General features: G+C 38.8%; 1 protein-coding gene across 1 annotated transcript in view; it reads right to left on the minus strand.

The window, feature by feature from the left end:
* The window catches only part of LOC114352322 (ankyrin-3), a 122,604-nt gene that overhangs the window by 44,130 nt on the left and 54,462 nt on the right, over positions 1 to 24,012 (minus strand). Inside the window, exons 2-12 of the mRNA XM_028303908.1 lie at positions 15,989 to 16,096; positions 9,673 to 9,775; positions 9,070 to 9,263; positions 8,385 to 8,540; positions 5,254 to 5,455; positions 4,073 to 4,197; positions 3,142 to 3,288; positions 2,693 to 2,822; positions 1,958 to 2,157; positions 803 to 956; positions 227 to 460 (exon numbers count right to left, since the gene is read on the minus strand). Coding sequence (XP_028159709.1) covers positions 227 to 460; positions 803 to 956; positions 1,958 to 2,157; positions 2,693 to 2,822; positions 3,142 to 3,288; positions 4,073 to 4,197; positions 5,254 to 5,455; positions 8,385 to 8,540; positions 9,070 to 9,263; positions 9,673 to 9,775; positions 15,989 to 16,096 — 1,753 coding nt within the window. The remainder of the gene's footprint in view (positions 1 to 226; positions 461 to 802; positions 957 to 1,957; positions 2,158 to 2,692; positions 2,823 to 3,141; positions 3,289 to 4,072; positions 4,198 to 5,253; positions 5,456 to 8,384; positions 8,541 to 9,069; positions 9,264 to 9,672; positions 9,776 to 15,988; positions 16,097 to 24,012) is intronic.

Genomic DNA, 24,012 nt, shown 5'->3' on the forward strand with positions numbered 1-24,012 from the left:
GTATAAGAATAAAATGTGCATTGGAAATTTTTAAAGTATTTTTTTCTTATTTTGGACCTATTAAATAAGAAGTATACACCTAATTCCAAAGATTTGAATATCCTTAACGAGATCTAAACTACGAGTATAGACAAAAACCACTAACATAAAAATTCTAATTCGCATAATAGCACCAATCATTTCAAATTGTAACGTAAAAAAATTGACAATCTATAATCCTAAATACCTTTATCCAGCAAAAGCAGCGCTATATCTGGGTGTCCGTAATACGTGGCCATGTGTAGCGGCGTGATGTGAGATTTGCCCGGCGCGTCGGGCTGCGCTCCTCGCGCTAAGAGTAGTCTGGCCACGCCCATATCTCCGTACTTGGCCGCTAGGTGCAGTGGAGTGAAGCCTTTACGGGTCTCAGCCTCGATTGGCGCGTTGTGGTCGAGCAGGATGGAGGCGACTTCTTCTTTGCCTGGGTAGAAGATAAATAATGAGTAAGTTTGATCACAATAATGGATACGTGATAAAACAACTTTTCGTGGTATGAACAGAGTAAGATCCCTTATTGTTTTGAACCTAGACGAGAACCTAGCGTGGCGAACAGGAGCATTTGCACCGAAATACAAACGTCAGAATATTCAGCTAATCTCCCTAAAATCCCACCAAATATCTATGTCCATGACCTGATGATGATACCTTTTTTGACAGCTGTATTGGGTAAATCAAGTAAACCAAGAAGTAATAGAATATTTGGTATAATGTCTAATAGACGATTAGGTCCATCAGCTCGTGATGATGATGATGATGATGGTACCTTCTTTAGCAGCGATGTGCAGCGGCGTGTAGTGGTCCTTGGTGGCAGCCGCGACGTCGGCGCCGTGTTGCAGCAACAACGCCGCGATGTCACCGTGACCGAGTCTCGCTGCGACGTGTAGTGGCGTCTGTTCTTCGCGGGCTCGTGCCTCCACCTGGGAAATAATATAGTTTAGGTTAGAGGAAATTAGCAGAACTAGCATGGCGTTGGACCTAGCTTGCTAGAACTAGCATGGCGTTGGACCTAGCTTGCTGAAACTAGCATGGCGTTGGACCTAGCTTGCTGAAACTAGCATGGCGTTGGACCTAGCTTGCTAGAACTAGAATGGCGTTGGACCTAGCTTGCTAGAACTAGCATGGCGTTGGACCTAGCTTGCTAGAACTAGAATGGCGTTGGACCTAGCTTGCTAGAACTAGCATGGCGTTGGACCTAGCTTGCTAGAACTAGCATGGCGTTGGGCCTAGCTGGTCGCGAGACCCACCTCAGCCCAATTCCTCAGCAGTATCCTCAGAAGCTTACCTTAGCCCCGTTCCTCAGCAGCACCCGCACCAGGTCGGTCTGGTGCGCGCGCGCCGCGAGGTGCAGCGGCGTCTCCCCGCGCGCCGTGGCCGCGTCGGCCGCTGCTCCCGCGCCAACTAATACCAGCGCCACGTTCATGCAGCCCATGAACGCTGGAAGCTACTGCCTTGGAGTTAGACGTAGCTTGGTCCTAAACCTAACTTGACGCCAAACCTAGTTACAGTAGCTTGGCGCTGGAGGAAGATTAGCGCTGGATCGGCATCGGGCTGGACCTAGCTTGGTGCCAGACCTAGAGCTAGCTTGGCGCTGGTCCTAACTTATAATACTGGACCTAGCTGGATGGAGGACTTAGCTTGGTACTGGACCTAGAATGTCGTTGCATCTAGCTTAAGAGCGCTTTCACATTAGGGCGTTAGTAGCGCGACTGCAGCGCGGCAGCGGCGTTTTTATAATGTGAAGGCATGCATCCGCTGTCACATAGCACGAAATTTTCGGCAGCGCGTCTGACGCGCGTTTGTCGCGCTGCTAAATCGCCTAAATGTGAAAGCGCTCTAATACCGGACCTAGACCTATCTTGACGTCGGACCTAGACCTTATATGGCGCAGGACCTAGACTTAGTTTTGAACTGGACTAACCTTGGCCCCGTTTCTTAGTAACACCCGCACTAGGTCGGTCTGGTGCGCGCGCGCCGCGAGGTGCAGCGGCGTCTCCCCGCGCGCCGTGGCCGCGTCGGCCGCCGCGCCCGCGCCAACCAATACTAGTGCCACGTTCATGCAGCCCATGAACGCTGCTACGTGGAGCGGTGTTAGACCTGATTCCGTGGTTGCTGATTTGCCTGGAGAATTAAATAGTGTAATAAGTTATTTTAGATAGGGAGCCCAATCTTCCAAAGACCTCCCAGAAATCTTGGCTCATTTTACATAGAGTTATCTAGTCTCAATAATCCCCCACAGAAATCTTGCCACGAATGCGGAATTTATTTGTCGTGATTTGCTGAAAGGTACAAGAAACCCAAGATTTGAAGTTCTTTTAGTGCTAGGTGTATAAAAATAAATCGTAAGTAGACGTCGCGGCGTCGTTCGTCGTTCTGTCATTGGCCTTTGCTCGCATAGTGATCGCCATCGCAGACGCGGTCTGCACGCGTTTGGCTGAAGCTTTACTGTGCATTTTTTTATACATTTTTTAATCTGTGCATTACAAAAACAAAGTGATCCTATAAGGGTTCCGTTTTTTCCTTTTGAGGTACGGAACCCTAAAAATGCACAGATTCAGATCTCTTATTTCAAAATGTCCCTAGGTAGGAAGGTACTTAAAATTTTTAGTTTTTCAGTTATATTTAAATTACAGGTCGTAAGTAAGTAGGTACTCACTAGCTCCGTATTTGAGTAGCAGTTCGACGACTTTCAGCCGGTTCTTCTTGCAGGCGATGTGAAGCGGCGTGAAGCCGTTTAGTGCTCGCGCGTTCGCGTCTGCGTTTCGGTCTAGAAGAAGCTTTGCAACCTGCAAATAACGAGCATTGACTTATTATTCCAACTTAGGGGTTTCTATAAAACTTATCTTAGGTACCAGTCTCTCAAACAAAACGCTATAGGGTTGGATTGGGAGGCAGTTCGCCAATCGCCAAAATTATGCTCTTTGTCATTTATAGAGTTCACTACATATGTAGATGAACTGCGAGATATAACGAGACGTCACCGTCGAGTTTGTCGACTATCTTACTGATAGTCGACAAACTCGACGGTGACGTCATAAATGGGAGCACTTTTTGTGAGCCATGCCACAATCAACTTTATGTGATTCGAAATAGAGTTCACTTTACCTTGACGTGTCCACAATGTGCTGCGACGTGCAACGCTGTGAGGTAGTCAACAGTGACGTCATCGATGGGGGCGCCCTCTGTGAGAAGTACCTTGGCCGTCTCCACGTGTTCGCCTTGAACGGACATGTGGAGAGGGGTAAGGCCGTTCTGGAAAAGATGAAAGGAAAGGGGTTTACTCGCATGATAGCAAAACAAAGAGAGGAATGTAAAAATCTTTTCACGGAACGCACCAGAGCGAAGCATTTCGGAATTAAAACTGCAATATCTGTAAACCTTTGTAACTTTGTCAAGGGGGTCTGGAATTTTAGGTCATCATCATCATCATCTCAACCATAGGACGTCCACTGCTGAACTTAGGCCTCCCCCAATGCTTTCCTTGTTGCCCGGTTGGTAGCGGCCTGCGTCCAGCACCTTCCTGCTACCTTTATGATGTCGTCGGTCCACTTTGTGGGTGGCCGTCCCACGCAGCGTTTTCCGGTACGCGGCCTCCACTCCAAAACCTTGCTGCCCCATCGGCCGTCAGTTCTGCGTGCTATGTGCCCTGCCCTGCTCGGTGTTCCTTTACGAGATCGAATCAGAAATGAGGAGATCCGTAAACGAACTAAAGTCGCTGTCGCTGACATAGTCCGACGGATTAGCAAGCTGAAGTGGCAATGGGCAGGGCACATAGTACGCAGAATTTTAGTTAGATAGGTACAATCATAACTTTAGAACTCGTAAGGATTTAAAGCGCTTTGACATGTCACACTCAGATGTCACACTACAATTTTAACCCTACCACTGCTTCGGGACAGTATTCTGATACTACGCCCCTCCGCTTTGCACAAATCAAGCAATCTTAGATCCACTTATGGCTGGAACATATCTAGTCAACAAATGTTTAAAGGAACGTGAGAAAACTTCTAGTATTAGGATAGAAGAAAGTAGGTACCTTTGTTTTGCTAGTGATGGGGGCCCCATGCTGTAGGAGGCGGGACACCACGTTGCTGTGTCCCGACCGCGCCGCGCAGTGCAGGGGCGTGAGTCCGTCCCGCGTCACTGCCGCTATGTTGGCGCCTGGGGACAAAGTGGTTAAAGGTTAGGGATAATTCTTGATTGCATAAACTAGAAAACTTGAAGTATTTTGACCATGTTTTTAATCATTGCATTAAATTACACACATTTTTGACGATGAAACCATCCAATGAATGTTGAGTAGTCCTAGGGGATTCCTCAATGTTTTCGAATCCTCCACACCCTTAATCAGAAGAATATAGGAAGAGGTCGAAGTACAATATCGACTTTCCTCTAGCGTCAGTGAAGAAGCGGTCTTTAGGTGATTGTCACGATGTGAGCGAGCCTCTCAAAAACGTAACCCGCTTGTGTCTCAAGAACGACTTGAAATACGCTCACTATTGTGAGCGGATATCTAAAGAAACTTGTGAGCGGGCGTCTGAAGAACGTTGTGAGCGCGCGTTTTATGAACGATGTGCGTTTAGCGCGCGCAGCGGAAGAACTTGAGCGCGTCTCAAGACCCTTATCAGCTCGTCTCCACCTCCACCCACCGTTCTCCACGAGCAGGTCGGCCATGGCCAGCTGCCCCCACTTGCTGGCCACGTGCAGCGGCGTGATGTTGTGCTTGGCGGCGCGGCCCGGGTCGGCGCCGGCCGCCAGCAGCGCCCGCGCCACGCCCACTACGCCGGACTGATGTCACGCGAGTGTGATTCGATAGCGACTGCTCTAGCAGCTAAGTTACTAAGACAATATAGAGCTCTAGTTCCCATTGAGGCTAGTATCTAAAGAACGTTGTGAGCGGGCGTCTAAAGAACGCGTGAGCGGGCGACCAAAGAACGCGTAAGCGGGAGTCCAAAGAACGCGTGAACGGGCGTCCTAAGAACCTTGTGAGCTGGCGTCCTAAGAACCTAGTGAGAAGGCGTCCAAAGAACGCGTGAGCGGGCGTCCAAAGAACGCGTGAGCGGGCGTCTAAAGAACGCGTGAGCGGGCGTCCTAACAACCTTGTGTGCGGGCGTTTCAAGAAAGTTCGGAGCGAGCGTCTAAAGAACGTAAGCGGGCGTCTCAAAAACGTTGCGCGCATCTCAAGATCTTTATCAGCTCTTCTCCATCTCCACCCACCGTTCTCCACGAGCAGGTCGGCCATGGCCAGCTGCCCCCACTTGCTGGCCACGTGCAGCGGCGTGATGTTGTGCTTGGCGGCGCGGCCCGGGTCGGCGCCGGCCGCCAGCAGCGCCCGCGCCACGCCCACGTTGCCGTAATGAGCCGCTATGTGGAGGGGAGTGAAGCCGGACTTGGAGCACGCGTCTGGGTTGTGTTCGTTCTGGAAGAGAATAAATAAGAGAGGTTTATTAAAGTGACACATTAAAGAGAAATGATCAATTTTTGTTTTCTAAAGCAATAATTAACTTTTAAGAAAAAATTAAACCGACTTCAAATGCGTGAACACAAAAAAAAACTAAAAATTAAAAATATTGCCTATAAAAAAGTTCATCCCCAATTTTCCACCCTTGGGGGTGAAATATTTTCTTCAAATTCGCATGAAACCACCCTTTTGATAATACCTATTCAACAAAAAAATCATCGTTCAAATTGATTTATAATCGGCAGAGATATTGCGTATAAAAAAGTTCATCCCCAATTTTCCACCCTTGGGGGTTGTTTTTTCTATTATTAAATTTAAATGGGACCACCCTTGAGGTATTNACGGAGAGGGCCATCTTACCAAGCAGGGATGTTATGGATATCCGATCCGTAACCGTAACCGAAACTGATTCAAAAGTTACAGATAGTTTCGGATAAAGGCCAAACTGCAAAACTCTATGAAATTTGCAGTATACACGCCGCAGCTGCAATGCCGCGCTGCCGATTTCATAGTTATGCAGTTTGCGGTTGCAGTTTGCGGTCTGCGGCCCGTCTTGGAATTGTACCTTAAATCTTAATATTTGTTACCAACTTGTCTGGCATTCGCTGGCACCATCTAATATGCCAGCCTGTTTTACCTTTATCATACATAGGTGTCGTCTTAGTTGGTACATAAAGTAGCTATGTGGGTCACGCTCACGCAGCATCTTGCTATTTGTATTATACCTACATTTTTTAAATTCTAATAATTCCGTAACCGAAATTATCCGAGACTTTCGGATAAATAAATAAATAAATAATCTGAAATGATTTCATATCCGTGACCGTAACCGAAACCGGTATAATATTATTCTAATATCCGTAACCGTATCCATAACCGAAACTTCATATCCTTATTATCCCTGTTACCAAGTACAAGTGCAGGCAGAGCAGGTAGTAAAGGCGCGCGCGCACGGGTGACTTTTGTCACAGTATGTCAACTACTAATTACTGTCATGGCCATGGTGACAAAAGTTTGTTTCAAGTTTCTGTGACTGACTGTACGGTAGTCAGTCACAGAAACTTGAATTTTGGGCACATCTATACTTATAATAAATCTGTAGAGAGGTCAATTCTGTACATGAAATATATTTTCAAAATAACTATCAGGGGGTGATTAGTGATCGATACTGATGCCAAAAATGCAATCAGTAAAATTTTTGTCTGTCTGTCTGTCTGTCTGTCTGTATGTTCCTTATAGAAACAAAAACTACTCGACGGATTTTAACGAAACTTGGTACAATTATTCTTCATACTCCTGGGCAGGTTATAGGNTTCCTGAGAAAAAGGGTCTTGACAGACGGACGGACAGACGGACAACAAAGTGATCCTATAAGGGTTCCGTTTTTTCCTTTTGAGGTACGGAACCCTAAAAAACAATAATAAAAATCATAAATTAAGCATTCAATATATTGATCAATTATAAAAATTTAAAATTAAATAATAACAAGATGCATAACTAATTAAATTAAAACATAAGTAACAATATTAATAATATAGCCTGACCAGGAACATAAAAACCCTGGCATAGAGGCGCGTCAATTGCATTTGATAGTGCAACACTGAGTACAGTCGTACCTGTGTTAAATTAATAGACTAACTTTATGTATCAGGATTCAGGATTACGGGCTAATTTGATATTTTCATAAATTAACGAAAAATATTATTATAGGTAACCTGGTTTAAATTAATTAAATGAAACCATCAATCGAGCTAGTAGGATTTATTTTATTATTCATCAATAATCAAATTTAGAACTTGAATATTCAACTGCAATGTCTGCTCATGAACGCTTCAAACTCGGTACTTCTTTCCCAATTCCGTAAAATTCAACACTTAGAAAGTGACAAAAAATTTTAAAATAGGTAGTTGAAAAAAACCACAGCTAATTTTCATAGTAGACTGTACTATACGATAAACATGTCAGTCAATTTGACAACCTTTGTCGGAAACATTATTCAATGAAAATATTGTCCGAACCCTTAGTATTTCTCTTCGACAAATACTTTAACACATTGTGAACCACTTTTCTTTCACGACTATAAAAAGATTTTAGCAATTTAATTCACAAAATCAATTGCGCACATTTAAAATAAAGTTGGTTTACACTTTGACAACAATAGACTGAAATGCAAGGTGACATGTCAATGAAGTTTTCAGTTATTGTTGCCATTAAAAGAAATTAGTACCATTAGATTTCATTTAGAGAGATAGGAACGTCCGACCCGAGTGATAGTTGAACACAGACTGCCTAGTACTGCTGTACTGTACTGTAAAGTTTCATCAAAATCTGTTCAGTAGTTTTTGCGTGAAAGTGTAACAAACATCCAGACATCCACACAAACTTTCGTATTTATAATATTAGTAAGACTAGTAAAAAGTAAGATAGTAAGATGAATTATTTTAGTTATTCCAACTTATGTATGCGAGTCATTTCTACTAGTATTTGAGTATGTAATCTGTAAGTCTTGATATTAGCACGTCACTACCTTGTTTAATATGCCACGCAATTTTGTATACCCNCCCATAATAAAGTGACACTTTTCTATGCAAAAGCAGTGGACGGCCTTTGGTAACGTTCGAACCAAAGAGCGTCCACTACCGAATAAAGCCTCTTCCAAGGACTTCCACAATAACTGATCCTGCGCTGCCCGCATCCAGACGCTTCCCGTGACCTTCACAAGATCGTCGATCAACTGAGTAGAAGTCCTGCCTACATTACGACTTCTGGTACATGACATATACAGTTCTCGTGTGGTGAGAACTCTTCTGCCCCAACGGATATCAGTTCTACGAACTATGAGCGTCATTCAGTATCAAGTCGAACAGGCCTTGTGATCTACACTTACTTCTAGCAGCAGCGTGGCGGCCTTGACGTCGTTTTTCTTGGCAGCGATGTGGAGCGCCGGCAGCCGCACCTTGCCGCGGGTGTCTGACTCCAATAACTCAGCCACCACTCGGTCGTGGCCTTGCTGCATGGCCACTGCTAGCGGTGTGAATCCATCCTGAAGGCGAAACAAGAAAAATTAAGTCAAGTTAATATGTAGGTAATATCTTCTTAGTTCCTTTTGTTTACGGGAAAAGAGTACACATATTCTTATACACGGTTTATTGGAAATCATAAATCAGTTCTAGTCTATCTCCCCCTTTCTACAAATATGTGGTTAAAGGAAAAATCTCATGAGTTAATGAGAAGAATTCACATCTACTCACAAGATACTCTTTACTCGTATTTAGTTTAACGTTTGCGAGGTAGACCTACTACGAATGGTTGAGAACAATAACTTTCTTCTTTTCAGCCTAAAGTCATCAAATTCTGACGGAAGAAGGCCTCCTCCAAGGATTTCCATCCATCCACCAATCTGTCCTGTACTGCCCGCAACCAGACGCTGCCTACATCCAGATGTTTTTTTTTATCCACAGCGATGAAACTCTTGACCTGTATCTCACCTGATGGTAAGTGACGATCAGACCGAATTGTTTCTCGCAAGAGCAAGATCTTTAAATATATCAGAGTAAACATAAGACTCTCACCTCTGTGGCGAGGGTCTGGCTAGCCCCCGCTGCCAGCAGCATTTTGACACAGCCCGCGTGGTTTTCCTGCGCTGCCATGTACAGCGGCGTGAACCCGGCGGCTGATTGCGCGTCGGCCTTCGCTCCCGCCCCCAGTAGCGCCTTCGCCACTGATTCTTGCCCCGCGAGACATGCTATGTGGAGTGCTGTGTTGCCTGCAAGAGATTTGATTACTTATCAACGTCATGGACAATATGGTCGGAAATACTTGAAGAAAATCATAGGAATGTTAATACTAGTCCGACGAGTCCACGCGTCATTGAAGCTTAACTATGGGACTCAAGGACTGTTCAAGTCATTATTGAGCCTATGACTCAGAAAAGATGACATATATCCTCAGCCCTCATTGTTTTTCTTATTCTTCTGCTGAGTTCACAAGTGAGTCAGGTATACGACTATAACACGCACAGTTGTATTGGTTCAGTATCGTACCATCTGCAGCATAGATGCATACATAACTACTACTAAAGTACTTATTATTTGGAAAATCTGCTTCATTTTATGCCGACAATGTCCTAACCAAACTGATAAGTATATAATTAGGTACAGAATGTTAAGTTTTACCTTTTTTTGTTGCGGCGTCGACGGTGGCGCCTCTTTTCAACAGCTCCTCTACGACCGATATGTGGCCGTCTTTAGCGGCGAGGTGCAATGCGTTGAGTCCGTTCTGTAAAACGAAAAGAGATTTTATGACAATTTCTTTTATACAAAACTAGCGGCCGCCCGCGACTTCGTACGCGTAAATCCAGTTTTTCCCGCTAATTCCCGTTCCCGTGGGAATTTCGGAAATTCCTTTCTTAGTGCACCTCTACGGTACCTAAGCTACGTCCCTTCCAAATTTCAAGTGCCTACGTTTAGCCGTTTAGGCTGTGCGTTGATCTGTCAGTCAGTCAGTCAGTTTCTCCTTTTATATATTTAGATGTTTATGACAGTTTTTTTATTCCAGCTATCATACTTCCTAATAACCTAGACTCATATTAAGCTAGTAATCTGGAGACTAGGTAATCTACTTATAGACGCATATTTATTCTTAGTTCTAACTAAACCACTATTAGACTCGCCCTAAATGTTCCAATTGTAAACATATAGTGAAAGTGTAGAAAATATAGGTGGCAGTTTTATAACAGAAGTAAAGCAGCCCATGATTGCCGTTATTATAACGGGCCGCGCTTTGTCCCGGCTTTTCATGGAACTCAGTCGTTAATACAGCTATATTTATTGCTGTAGTACTGGTCATAGGTGTACAGTAGCTGTGAGAAATAGCATTGAAGCAACGACAGAGTAGGAAACTCCTAGTCACCATTCTTTATCTAAATTAAGAACATTTTTGGGCGACAATATCACAATGGTCACTGTTAGGAGCATTTAAGTTTACTTGGAAGGGTAACTGGCCTAATAACTACGTAAGTAAGGGGTACTACTCGTAGTAGGTACTAGTAAAATTTGAAATTGGCACACCTCATCATCTCACCAAATCACGTATCTTATAAGGACGTGTTTCTAAGTAGCAATTATGTAGTTGTAAGATGGTTGCATAATCCCGCTCGTTATTGGGCTATTCCCGATCCCGATTAATCTTTTTCAAACTCATTTTGCTGAGATGATAGTCGTACAAGGTACACAACTTAGGTTACCCCTCGGATATTAACTACTTGATGTGGAAGCACAAGGACAATAAAGCTTTATTCACTACCATTCAATCCATTAGCCCATACCTAAAGTTCATCAGGAAATAATCTCGGGAACAATGTGCCTATAATGTGCCTAGAAATTGCACGGGAGTCGCTGTTAAGGTTCCGTATTTAAAGGGTTTTAGGGACCCATACCTATGTTGTCTGTCCCTTTGTTACACAACCGCATAAATAAAAAAAATGCAGTCTATCTCAAGAAAATCGAGCTTAAACTGTGGTGTACCATTAAAAACTCAAAAATTGAATGGCAGCTAACATTTGGCAGTTTTTATATTAAAAAGGTACGTACGGATCCAGGCATATTCAAGTAGAACTCGCACTTGACTGGTTTTTAATTAAAATACCAATCTCAGCGTGTACATGCGAAGTATGCCCAATAGTTCTACAATCAATTACCTGACCTAGCTCGGTATATGAAGCATTTTCATTCAATACATGCCAAGCCAAATGGATTGATGCATTTTTTATATCGTGAATTCTGTTTTTGTCATCAGAGCGGAATCTATTTGGCGCTACGATTTACCTAGGTAAGTTTATTGTTTTGGTTTTGTTTAACCTATGGTTACTAAATGAAAAAGTAACTCTGTCAGTCTGTCTGATAACGCCTCAATCAAGTTCAAGGGATATAATTATAAAGATAGATTGGATCTGCTACTTTTTTGTTGTGAATATTAATTGAAACAAATTTTATTTATGTATGAAACACTAAATCTGTCTTATTAGTTAAAGAGTAAGCATAATAAAGAACACAAAATACTCGTAGTTCACTAGTTAGTTAATTTATATTGTTAACTACTTGTAACATGAGTAATTGTCATTTTTGTAAGAGCTCTTACACGATATTAATTAAATAAATGCATTACATAATTAATCATATTTCATGACAGTACCTAGTACTTAATACTAGGTAGCGCCAGTGTTAATATCGCACCTGTAACTTGATATCTTCTGCCATCCGGAACGTACAAGGCCGACCACACTTGCAATACGCGATACTGATATTGCATAGCGAAATTAATATGTCTATTATTGATATTAATAGAATACCTACTGCGTTCAATATTTCAATGGAAGAATGCAAAAAACGCCGTGACTAAACACCGCGGAAATAATTGAAATTGAAACTGCGTTCAATCAAATTGTAATAAACATCATCATTTAGAAGTCGGTATTATTTGTTATCGTATCAATTATTACACTCGCATATGCTTATTACATTTACAAAATGTATAAATAATAAATAATTATATCTTATTTTAGATGTAAATTGAATGCATATTCGCAATGAACGAACAACAAAACTCCGACTTATTCTTGTTTTCGTGTGGGTTGCAATGTTTCAGAAATTGAACCAAAGCATCTTTCAGAGCTTTAAGTTTTGTCTTTAGGTCTTCTTCACTTCCAGAAATTACTTGAGCTCGCTTTCAAATGTAATAATAATACACACCAAACACTCGCTCAATGCACTCAATGTGTTTATGGTTAATTTGCATTGGCTATTGGACAACTTGTAAATTACCTACCTACCTACATAAAATTGTTAATTTTTCATGTAAGTGACTGTAATGTTTTTAATGAGAAATAAATGTTCTTTAAACCTACATACTATGTAGGTACTACATACTCGTACATCCCTACTAAAAACTGTTTTCTAGGTAATGAAAATTCCCACAGTCAATCTAAAAGCTTTGGAACTGTTTATGAGTGTCAGTGGCGATAAAAAATGTCCATTGGGGGCGCCACTGCGCAGTTATGGCTGACCATTGTGGGGTAATAGGTATAGTGGCGCGTGCCGATAGCCACGGTCTATTTATTTAGCCATCCATACTACTACAATAATACTTTAATATGAAACAAAGTTATTAGTTACAAACGATCGTGAAGAACGTTCTTGAAGAACGGCTAGACTGATTTTAATGATCTCTGATTTGTAATATCTCCGCTCCAAATAGCAGAATACGTAGTAAAATATCGGAAAAACACGGGAAAACCTGAGGAAAATCAGTTACTACATAAGTGACAAGTCTTAAATGCGAACCTCTGCTTATCTTGACCTTTTTTTTTCACGACTACAACAAACCAGTGAATTCTAAGTTGGGTGTCATGTCATTTACCGCCACCGGAATTTCTTCTCATGAGTCTCGTGAGAATCGGACTTTGCCATGTCTAGATATCGGTTCTGTACCTACTACCAACTATACTAAAGACTATGGTATTTTTATTTAATTTATGTTGATAAATAAGTTTCTTAAAAACCAAGTTCTTTTTTGCTTCAAATATTAACAGGTTTTCTTTCCGCAGCACAGCGTTTTCTTTCTGGTTTTCTAGCTAATTACGCTGGGAGTCCGCAATTAGGTCGCACTTTCCTCGGACCCCCGCAGACCAGCTGAATGAGTACTAAGAAATATTAATGTGTTTCAGTCTGAACTAAATGGACCGCAGATAAGGCCAGGCCCTTAATAGGCGCAATTAATAATAACAACAAATAGGCATTCATTTTTCTGAGGAAATCTTCGATTAATTAACGAAGAAAATAAATTGCGATGGAGAACTAGTGTTGCGACAGAATCTTACTTTCATAGGTTTCTTTACTTATCGTCTCACAGTAACTACTTTCTTTTTGACTTTATTAAAAAAAATAAGTTCCCTAAATAATTAAATTCCTACATTAATATTCATAGGATATCTAATGGTTCTTAATTTTTAAATGTCTGTTTATTGTGTCGAATTTTAATAAGCCTATTATGTCAATGAATATCCAAAAATGAAAACAAATTGCTTTGTGAAGACGACATCACATCATTGGAAACTCTTATGTTGTAATAATAAGTACGATTTTTCAACAAAATTATTTACCTAATCTAAAGTGCTGTCCATTACGTTTGGACGTTTCACCGTGACACAAAAAGCACAAAAAGTAAACAATGTAGTAACGAGCGCGAGCGCAGCAAAAATGGCGTCAGTTTCCTGACAGCCCGCGACACCTGTCAGGATGCGCTCATTGTGGGGCATTATCTGATGATGCGCGAGCATGGACCGACCATGACGGTGATCTCCCTCCGGCGATGGAAATAACTTTTATAAGTGTTATCTAATCAAATATCCATACTGATTTTATTAAAATTGCGAGAGAAACGCCGCCTGCAACTTTTTAACACACCCTGGGAAGAAGATTTGATAATTTTAATCCCTTAACTCATCCCTTAATGGGCGATAAGGGGGTGAGGGGTAAAACTTGTATGGGGAATCAGTTTTCATGATTCTAACTGCCGCGTGCAATTTCATATCAATTAATTATTGTAACTTTGGAATTATTCAGTTGCAAATCCTATCTAGAATAATAAGTACTTAATAGATTTTCGGATTTCACTTTATCGATGTTAATCGTTTCACTATCGTTAAAGAAACAATAAGTTAATTTGTCCACTTTAACTCCATACCATCCATAATTCATAGGCAGAACTCGTTGATGTCTTTTTAATACATTTTGTTTCCTGAACACAATTGCCATTTCGTTACTTTGAATTTACGTGTGTAAGATAGATATTTATTACATTTCAGCACTTGTAATATATTTGTCTCAAACCGCTGGTTCGTTTGTAGAGGGTTAATTTTAACGTACTTTTCTCGAGTACCGTTGATGAAGTTGGATTAGTTTTATTTCATTATAGCTTTTGCACGCGGTAACAAACATCCAGACAACCAAACTTTCGCATTTATAATACTTATTAGTAGGATTCTTTGCAGTGTACGTCCTGGCTATACTAATCTCATAGCAATTCTTTTCTGCGCAGATTTCGCTAAAGTAACTTGTCACTCATATGGAACACTGCTATAGGTAGATGTTTCTTTTATATAAATAAATACAAATAGATATCTACTATAACTTTACACATTCGATGCGCAATACCGCAACGTTTCTCCCTCGTGGTTCAAAATAAGGTAAGAGGGGCGACTCATTGGAGACTTGACCAACCTACTTCTTTTGTTTTAGAACGGACTCGCTGTGACTGACTGTGAACTATAGAAAACTATTGATTTATTGAAATAATAGGTAAGTAGCGTGAGAATTTTATTACTTCGACCTCTATCACAACAATTCCGTTATAAGAAACAGTCGCCATGATCAGACTATACATTTAATTTAATGCTAAAGCTTGATGAGTTGTCTGTATAATAATAAGTTGAAATAATAATAAACATTTTCTTTCCCTTACTCCTATGGCGGAGACGCGTGTTCCAGCCAGAACTTAAAAGTCTTTCTCGGCTTAATTCTATGTCCTATTTCCAAGTTGGATGCACATAGGAGTTTTTACGCTTTATGTTATTCAGTTGATTTCATGTTTCGGAAGGCAGGTTAAGATGGTCAATGCTAGATGCCTCGGCGGCTAATGCATGAAGTTTTCGTCGTGATAGAAGTATAAGGTTATTTGCTGAGAATTCGCAAAAGCCTAAAAGTGAAAGGAAAAAATTTGGTATCAATTCAGTCCTCTTATAATTTTTATTTATCATTCCATGTCTCTGAAATTCCAATTAAGTCAGCTGGACTTGTAATTGCAGTGTCACGCTCATTAATATCGTATCAACGTTAATTAATTTGTCGGGACACGTAGTTCGACATAATCCTCGTTAAAATGGATTGATTCGGTCACAAATTGTATATGACAAATTTGTTGTTTTTAATTATTTACTTAATAGTTTTATATTCGCAATTAATTAATGGTTTTAACTCTTAAACCATTTACTTAGCCAAATTATGAGACTACACGAGTTGATACATAGGAGTAAATAAATTATACATACAATATAATTTATTTACTCCATGCTTCGGGTCTTGAATCAGAATTTTACTGTTCAGGAGATTATCTATATTCTTAAACTAAGCTCAGGATGTTATCTACTTTGTTGCGGCTAGTCTGCCTTCCTATTTCCCAGAGCGTCATTCCCTAAAATTGTGAGACCTAATTTGCCAGAGAAGGCCTCGTGGCTGGGTCAGTACTATCGTAACGTAACGTAGTATTGTATCATATCGTAGCGTGTTGTACTGTACTGTATCGTGTTGTATCGTACTGTATCGTGTGACTCACTGAGTTGCATGTGTTGATGTCCTTGACGGCGCCGGAGTCGAGCAGATCGACGACGGTGTCGAGCTCACATTGTATCGTATCGTACTGTATCGTGTGACTCACCGAGTTGCATGTGTTGATGTCCTTGACGGCGCCGGAGTCGAGCAGGTCGACGACGGTGTCCAGCTGACCGGCGCGCGCTGCCCGTAGGAACGCTGTGTTGGGGTCTATCTGCCGGCAACGAGGACAAATGTCAGTATTGTACCCATATACTCATTTATTTATTTATTTAAAATCTTTATTGCACACAAAAATTGCATACTCTACAATCTACAACAGTTAACCATAATAACCATAAAAGTATTGACCGGGCAGAAATTGAAATGATGAATTTTAATTTCTGTGACGGGTCTGGGTGTAAATATGTATAATATGTATGTATTTAATTTAAAAAAAGTATATAAGTAGTAAATCCGTTAAGCTAGCACCCATAACACAAGCATTGAGTTGCTTACTTTGGGGCTAGCTGGCGCTGTGTGAAATTGTCCAAAGATTTACTATGTATAATATAAGGGTGTTACTATGTATAATATGTATGTATTTAAAAAAAAGTATATATATAAGTAGTGTATCCGTCAAGCTAGCACCCATAACACAAGCATTAAGTTGCTTACTTTGGGGCTAGCTGGCGCTGTGTGAAATTGTCCAAAGATTTATTATTATTATTATTATTTATTAATTAATTGAAATGGATAGTTATCAAATTCTTTGTGCCATAATATGTAGTAACTCAAAAATGCCATAAATGTAGTACCTAAACTTTGCCTGTCTGACCTGACTGAACAATTATACAACATCTTAGGATTTTTTTCAGTTTAGGAAAAGGGGATACGTGCCCAAGTCTTTCTGAGACTTCTGTAAGAAACTGAAATTTACGCTATCACGAAAAAATAGCAATATACTCCTACACTGTATTGATTATCCCACCAAAACATTTTGATGTATAATATAATACTGTCAAAACGAGACCTTATTGGTTCGCACCGTGGAAAATATATCAGACCTCATGAAGAGACAAGCTTCTAACTCTATTTGGGTCATTCCACAAAAATATGTCAACTCTTAGTCCGCGCCACATTTCACATGAAATATTTGTTAATATTTTATTCCAAAATTGTTAAATAACAGCTCGCAATGTGCTTTATTCATCACCCATTTATATTTTTTGAAACTATTTTTAAAACATCTTAAATTCCTTTTGAATGACCCAAAACGTCATTCCCTAGGCATGTCCGTACTCCAAAAGATTGTGTTTTGGGACCCACATTTATAAAAACATCAACTTTATCCTTTGTTTTAATTAACGAATAATCTATTTAAATGTATATTACACCAAATTCTATTAATATTTTGCGGTTTCAATAAACAATAATTTGATTTTCTTTAGTTGAAAAAGAGTCTACAGTTTTTAGCGTCATTCCCTCGCCACGCACTGATTTTATATTTTGCGCTTTAGTATGTATTTAGAGTGAATGACATTTAGTTGAGTTTAAAGTACGATACGAAGTTATCCTCAGACCATACTGGCTTTGCGGTAGCCGTTTTTTGAATTAGTGCAAACGTGACAGTTGTTACCGAAACATGTGTTAATCCAGTCACTTCGTCAGTCCCTAGTTGAGTAGCTTTATTGATTATAATAGGAAATTGTATATAATTTAATAGTATTTACGTGTAGTTTTTTGGCTATTTTCGGCACATGGTATTAAGCATCTTATAATATAAAGTTAATCTGCATTTGTGTTAAGTTTTACTCCAAATCGTCAGTCCCTAGAGCGTCAGGCCCTAGCTTTAAATGGCACTTGGGACTAAATTACTAGTTAGGGAATGATGTTTTTTATATAGTGATAATAACAAAACAACTACATTATGTGTATTAACTTATCTATAAATGTTAAGGTTAAAAGTTTTATACTTTATTAGAAGTCATATAGGAGTAATGTAGTATGAAAAAATTGAAAATTATAATTTCTCCTAAAATAAAGCATAAAGTGACTGGCCCTTTTAGACATAACATAATTAATTAATAAACAATAATTTACACTAATAAAGTATTCAAAAGCATCTTAAAAAAGTTACGGACAAAATGACGTCGAAAATATACAGATTTTTATGGAATGACCCATTTGCCTTAACTTCACAAACTCCTTAGCCAAAATATGTGGCATGGTCCTTTAAAAAACTTTTAAAAGTATTAATAACTTATTAACTTGTAACCATTTCATACAACATAAACATCAAATTGTAGAAGTTTATAAATAATGCAACAGGATACCCCACATTATTACCGCAACTAACTAAAGTATTGCAATCAATAATTGCCAGTATTTTATGATGGTGAGTAGGTAAATGGATCAACACATGTTTTACTGCTACTACAATGAATCACGGAAGAATTTGATCCGGTATATGAACGTTACTGTGCTACAGTATTAGATTCAATACTGCACTTTAACAATAATATAGAAAACAAGAGGCCTACTTGTCTTGTCACCCATCACGTTAAATTACGTACACCTACATTGGATAAGGATATAATATTTTAAACTATTATGTTGCATTTTTCAAATATCGTGAAGTGATTAACCTACATTGGGTGGTTAAAATTGCGAATCTAGTGGGTTATAAAAGATTAAATAACATTTAAAGAAATTGTAGAGAAAAATGTTGCTTTGTAACATTATGTAATCATCATCATCATCATTTTCAGGACATCCACTGCTGAATAGGCCTCCCTCATTAACTTCCACATCGCACGGTTGGTAGCGGCCTGCATCCAGCGCCTTCCTGCTACCTTTATCAGGTCGTCGGTCCACCTTATGGGTGGACGTCCCACGCTGCCTCAACCATCTTGCTTGTATCTAATTTTAGATATTCATTCACTAATAAAGACTTACTTCATTCATTACCTGTGTCTTAATTAAGCATTTTGTTTGTAAACAGGAATGTTTCGTAATTGGCTGTCATTATTACAAGATAATTAGTGATACACGCGATCAAAAACATGTGTTGATTAACTGTAGTGCGTGATTGGCTACTATGTACTAGGAAACCAATTTGGGCAGGAAGTCTTTTCTTTTAATTGACAAACACAATTTTTAAAAATATGTGATGAAATGTCTCTTGAAAATGTAGAGAGGTATGTCTCTGATTAATACGAAAATCATGGCAATATCGTTAGTTTGAGGACGTGTCGTCTCTAAGGCATGATGGTCGTTTATTTACACATTATGAGTATTAAATTATACTAAAATCTCGTTGATTTCAACTTCGTAGTTAGTTCATTGTTTCTGTGCTCTACACAACTCAACGTTTACGCAGAAAAAGCAACTATTTTTATTTAGTCACAAAATTACAGAATTCAGATCGGTACCAAATCAGTCATGGCGTCAACTAGATGACCATTGAAGTCCACCACATCTCGAAAGAGTCCAATCTTCACAACCGGCGACAATCGTGCCCTGCGATTTCACGCGTCGCACGATGACCTTTGAAGGCTAGTCGAGTTGAGAAAAAAATGAGAAACGCCATAGGGTTACCGATTCGGAAAAAAATATTTGCTTGTCATCTTTCATTTGATAAGAGTGAATTCTCATAATAAAGTCACATGTTTCATTTTTTTAGCAGTCATGCTATTATCCTAGCTACACAGGGGTTGCGGAAAATTAAATGGGAAAGAGAAGTAGGTATTTAGACCCTTTTTATTAGGAAAGATATAAACAATGCGACACTATATTACACAATACACATTGTACAAAGCATTCGTTTTAGTTTGGACGTAAAATATTGTGAAAATCTGTAAAAGCTACATACAAATGATAAAATATATAACATAACTAAATGTAGTCTTAGGTACTATAAATTCAATACAATGAAAATGACGGGTTGATTTCATCAAAGCTGGCGCCATTTAAGAAGATTATCAGACTTGATTTGAATTCAATTGAAGCTTTATACAAAGACGGAGCCGAAATCTTTACTTTTATCTTAACAAAATCTAATTTCAAATTGAAATGTTTCCAAGAGAATTCTATTTTCTTATTTCTAGTCTAGAAGGCCTACTGATTATTCATTTTTCAGATAAATAAATACGAATAAGTTGTTGATTTTAGGTGCCAGATAAGCGCAGTTTGTTTCAGTAACCAACTAAAAATATTTTATTAATTCACCATATTTGAATATTCGCCACAGACTAAGGCCAATATTGTTCACAATATTCAGTATCTAGGTAGATAAACATAACAATAACGAAATACATACCGTTGTATTATCCTCACCACAAAACATGCGTGTATCAAAAGCGGCAAATAGATTCAAACCGCACAGGTGAAGCTTTTATTTCTCTAATAGAGATGTCCATAATTACTATGCATTTGCATTTTGGGGTATAGATATGTGAAATATTTAAAATAACAATTTAATTAGCTGCCTGCTACGACACAAGCACAGCTTAGTGCAGCAGCTGCGATTACAACCTTGTTATCATTTTATTTCATCTTTTTTTAAAGACAGATTAGGCTGGTCGATCAACAAAGGCTCACAAACGTTTGCTAAAGCAACTCTTTGTATTGAGTAAACTAGCATTGATCCTGGATTACTAATGTTTGGCCAAAAAACGTTTCCCAAATTATCACATCGCAAACAACGTTTCGCAAATTTTCATTTGGCAAATTCTCATTTGGCAAAACAACTTATAGCAAACTTTTAATTCGCAAATGCCGTTTTTGGCATATTATTGTTTAGCAAATTATTGTTTGGCAAAGTATGTTTTGGCAAACGTTTCATTTGGCAAAAATATTTCACGATACACTATTTACAAAATAATTTGATTGGTGCGTAGAATGGAATACAAATTAACTTGTGGTTATTATTTTGTTTAGTGGGTAGTTAATATAAAATTTGTTTTAAATTAATTTTCATATTTCATTCTTTTTATCGATATTTCCAAATGATTCATTAACAATAGAGGTGATTCTAGCGCTCGGCGGCCGCTGCCGCGGCACGCTTCGCTCGCCTTCGCGCGTTAAGGGTCACTGTTCTAACCTAACCTAACCTACTATTTTATGCAATACCTACTTTCTGCAACCATACTATTTTCTGCAATCTCTTTGTTTTACCTTATGGTTTGATTTGTGGGTAACGGTGGGTAAGTATGTGAAGTGTCAATTTGACCAAACAAATTATTTGGGATATAATATTTGGCAAAATAAAACATTTGCTATATAAACATTTGCCAAGTAAAATTTGGCCAAATGATAATTTGACCAAATGAATTAGTTGCGAAAAGTACAGTTGCTAAAAGTTCATTTGGGAAATGAAACTTTGGCGATAAGTTGTTTGCGAAGTGAAATTTGGCGAAAAGTAATTTGGCCAAACGGAAGGATACCATTGATCCTTTCTATAAAAAGAAAACACCAAGTCTGCAAGCTACCTTCGCTCAATAGCCTCATTAGCTATCTACTGTGCTGGATTTATGTTTATTTACTTATTTATTTATTTGACTTAGGACGACGCGACGCTAAAAATTCGATTTAGATTGCATGTGATTGGTTTGATTTCAATAATTGAACGAACTAGTGATTTGAATCTTTTCTTGTGAGTAATTTCATATTTGAACGTCGATTCAGAAGTTCATTGTCTTCTACAAGTTTGTTGGTATCAGCCAATATCAATCAATACAAAGAAATTTCGTTTTTAAATCGATACGTTATTAAATTATGGCATCTCTATTTTATAAATGAATGAAAACAAAAGTGACCTTTGACTATGATGAGAGCTAAACATTTTGCCAGAATTTCGTAGCTGCTTCAAATTGAAATGAAATTCGTCTGATGAAAAATGTTTTCTTTTTATTTCAGCAAACCTTTCCATTTGTTATTCATACGCAGAATTCAGGCACAAAAATGATAAACGTATTTCATACGGGTCTGTTTATGGTATGATGATTCACATTTAACAAAACACTGGGTAGGATATGTGCAAAACATTTTTACATCTGTAAAACTACAGGACTACTAATAGTAAAAATGAAGGCAAAAAACTCATTGGCTTTGTCACATATTTGGGGTATGTATGTGTATCATGATCATGAGTAGAGTAATAAAGGATGGTAATGATTTGAATTTCACCCTGTATATCGATAATCAGCAGACCTGATTCCGTTTTTAATAACATTGTACAAATATGCGTGTCAGGGCGTTCCTACAAAAAGCCAGAAGGAAGCTCGACATATAATGAGCATGCGTCGTGGGATACCATATAATTTGTCGACCAGGAAGGCATGCACGCATTCCGGATTAAACGCGACAGAAAGAATCGGGATTACTGCATTAATTATCTTGGCAAGTTGTATTTAGGATTTCCTACTCTTAGGGACAAATAATACTAAGTTTACTGGATTACTTGGATAGACTCAATATTCGGAGGGCACGTTAAAATACCAGCTTTGTCTTCAGTTACCAGGATTGGAAAAAAATGACGCGCGAATTCATGCAAGAAGCAATCCGTATAAATACATCAAGATCTGACTGAAAGAAGCTAAGTCATAATAAAAAACTTGATGCGTAAACAATTAATATCTTTAATTCAGCTTATCTTTGATCAATAACCGTACCTGTTAGGATTTGTAATATTAATTAACTTTAGCTGCAGCTGACTTGCACGATTGATTGAGAAAAATATGATGACTAATCAAATACCCATACTCATTTATAAAAACCATAATTAGCTTTAATATTCTAGTTCTATTTCTCTAGACGAACTGCAACGAACAACTCCATCTCCATTAGACATCATGACAAATCAGATAAAACAACAGTTAGTACAACAAAGACTATAAATCGCGATAGCATCTTGAGTAAACGGAGCCGAGTCGAGCTGGAATCTGAACGGTAGGCCATCGGAATCAATCGATTCGAAAGATTATCGACGGGTCAACACTACGCTACACTCGATGCTGTGCCTAAATGCCCGCAGTGCTGCAAAACTGTAAATTCAGTTTTTCAGACAGCAAAAAGTATAGGCCAACGCTATACCGACTTTGGCACGATATTTTTAGAGTTTATGTTTTTACATCCGATCTGTGCTGCAGAAGAATTCAGATCTTGTTTGAATGAAGATATAAATAAATCATACTTTTCTACATCTTTATCCTAAATACTCGTAGTACTTTTCCCCAATAGTAGTTCAGCTAGCATCTGAGCTAAATAAGTATTGCTCTATTTTGTTATCATAGAGATTCGATTCAATTAATTATTCAATCTAAACCACAGGCTACGTAATAGTTTGAAGAACCTTATCTTTGAATATCGTTTTACTGTGGGTTGTTACCATCGTAGTAACATGTTCTTCTGTTTATACAGGGTGAAAAAAACAGTTGTCAAAATTTTAGGAGCGACTCAGAATCGTGTGCAAAGTAACCCTGTATTTTTACTCATAAGTAAACAGAGTTAAACAAGTTTGAAAACTTTGCCTAAGCAAGACATAATCGAAATTAATTTCAAGTGGAAAACAATAAACAAAGTAAATGAAAATCTCGTCAAAATCCAATCCCGCCTACAAATAAACGAGGGCTCGGAACTTTAATCCTGTTTACTTTAAACGATTTATGCGTTCAATTAAAGGGTCGCCTGATACGAATCTTATTTGGGACGAAAACAGTCCTCTGAACTTATTATCATTTTAATATTATAAAGTGGAAAGGTTTCTCGTTTATGTTTGTAACGAATAAACTCAAAAACCATTGTAACTACCGATTTACTGAATTATAGCAGGCCGAAATTTACACGAGAAGTCCATTTTATAAATGTTTAGTCGTATTCAATTAGAGATAAAGTATTATTTCGTGCCTCAAGCTAAGTTAGCTTTACAGAAGAAAGAAGATTACAAGTAGGCTTCTTTTCTGATTTGACATAAGATCAATGTCGCATATTGTCGAAAAGATAATACACACGATACCCCCCCCCCCCTTTAATCAGATATACGGTCGTTTTATCTTTTTGGTTTTCATCAATTGTTTGTGAACAGCATTGTTGTGTTCCGGCAGGTATAGGTAAGATAGCCAGTTCCTCTGTGGTTGAGGATTGCGAGTG

This window comes from Ostrinia furnacalis, unplaced genomic scaffold (genome assembly GCF_004193835.3).
Source record: "Ostrinia furnacalis isolate ACB-3 unplaced genomic scaffold, ASM419383v2 OfSCF1318, whole genome shotgun sequence".
Taxonomy (NCBI): domain Eukaryota; kingdom Metazoa; phylum Arthropoda; class Insecta; order Lepidoptera; family Crambidae; genus Ostrinia; species Ostrinia furnacalis.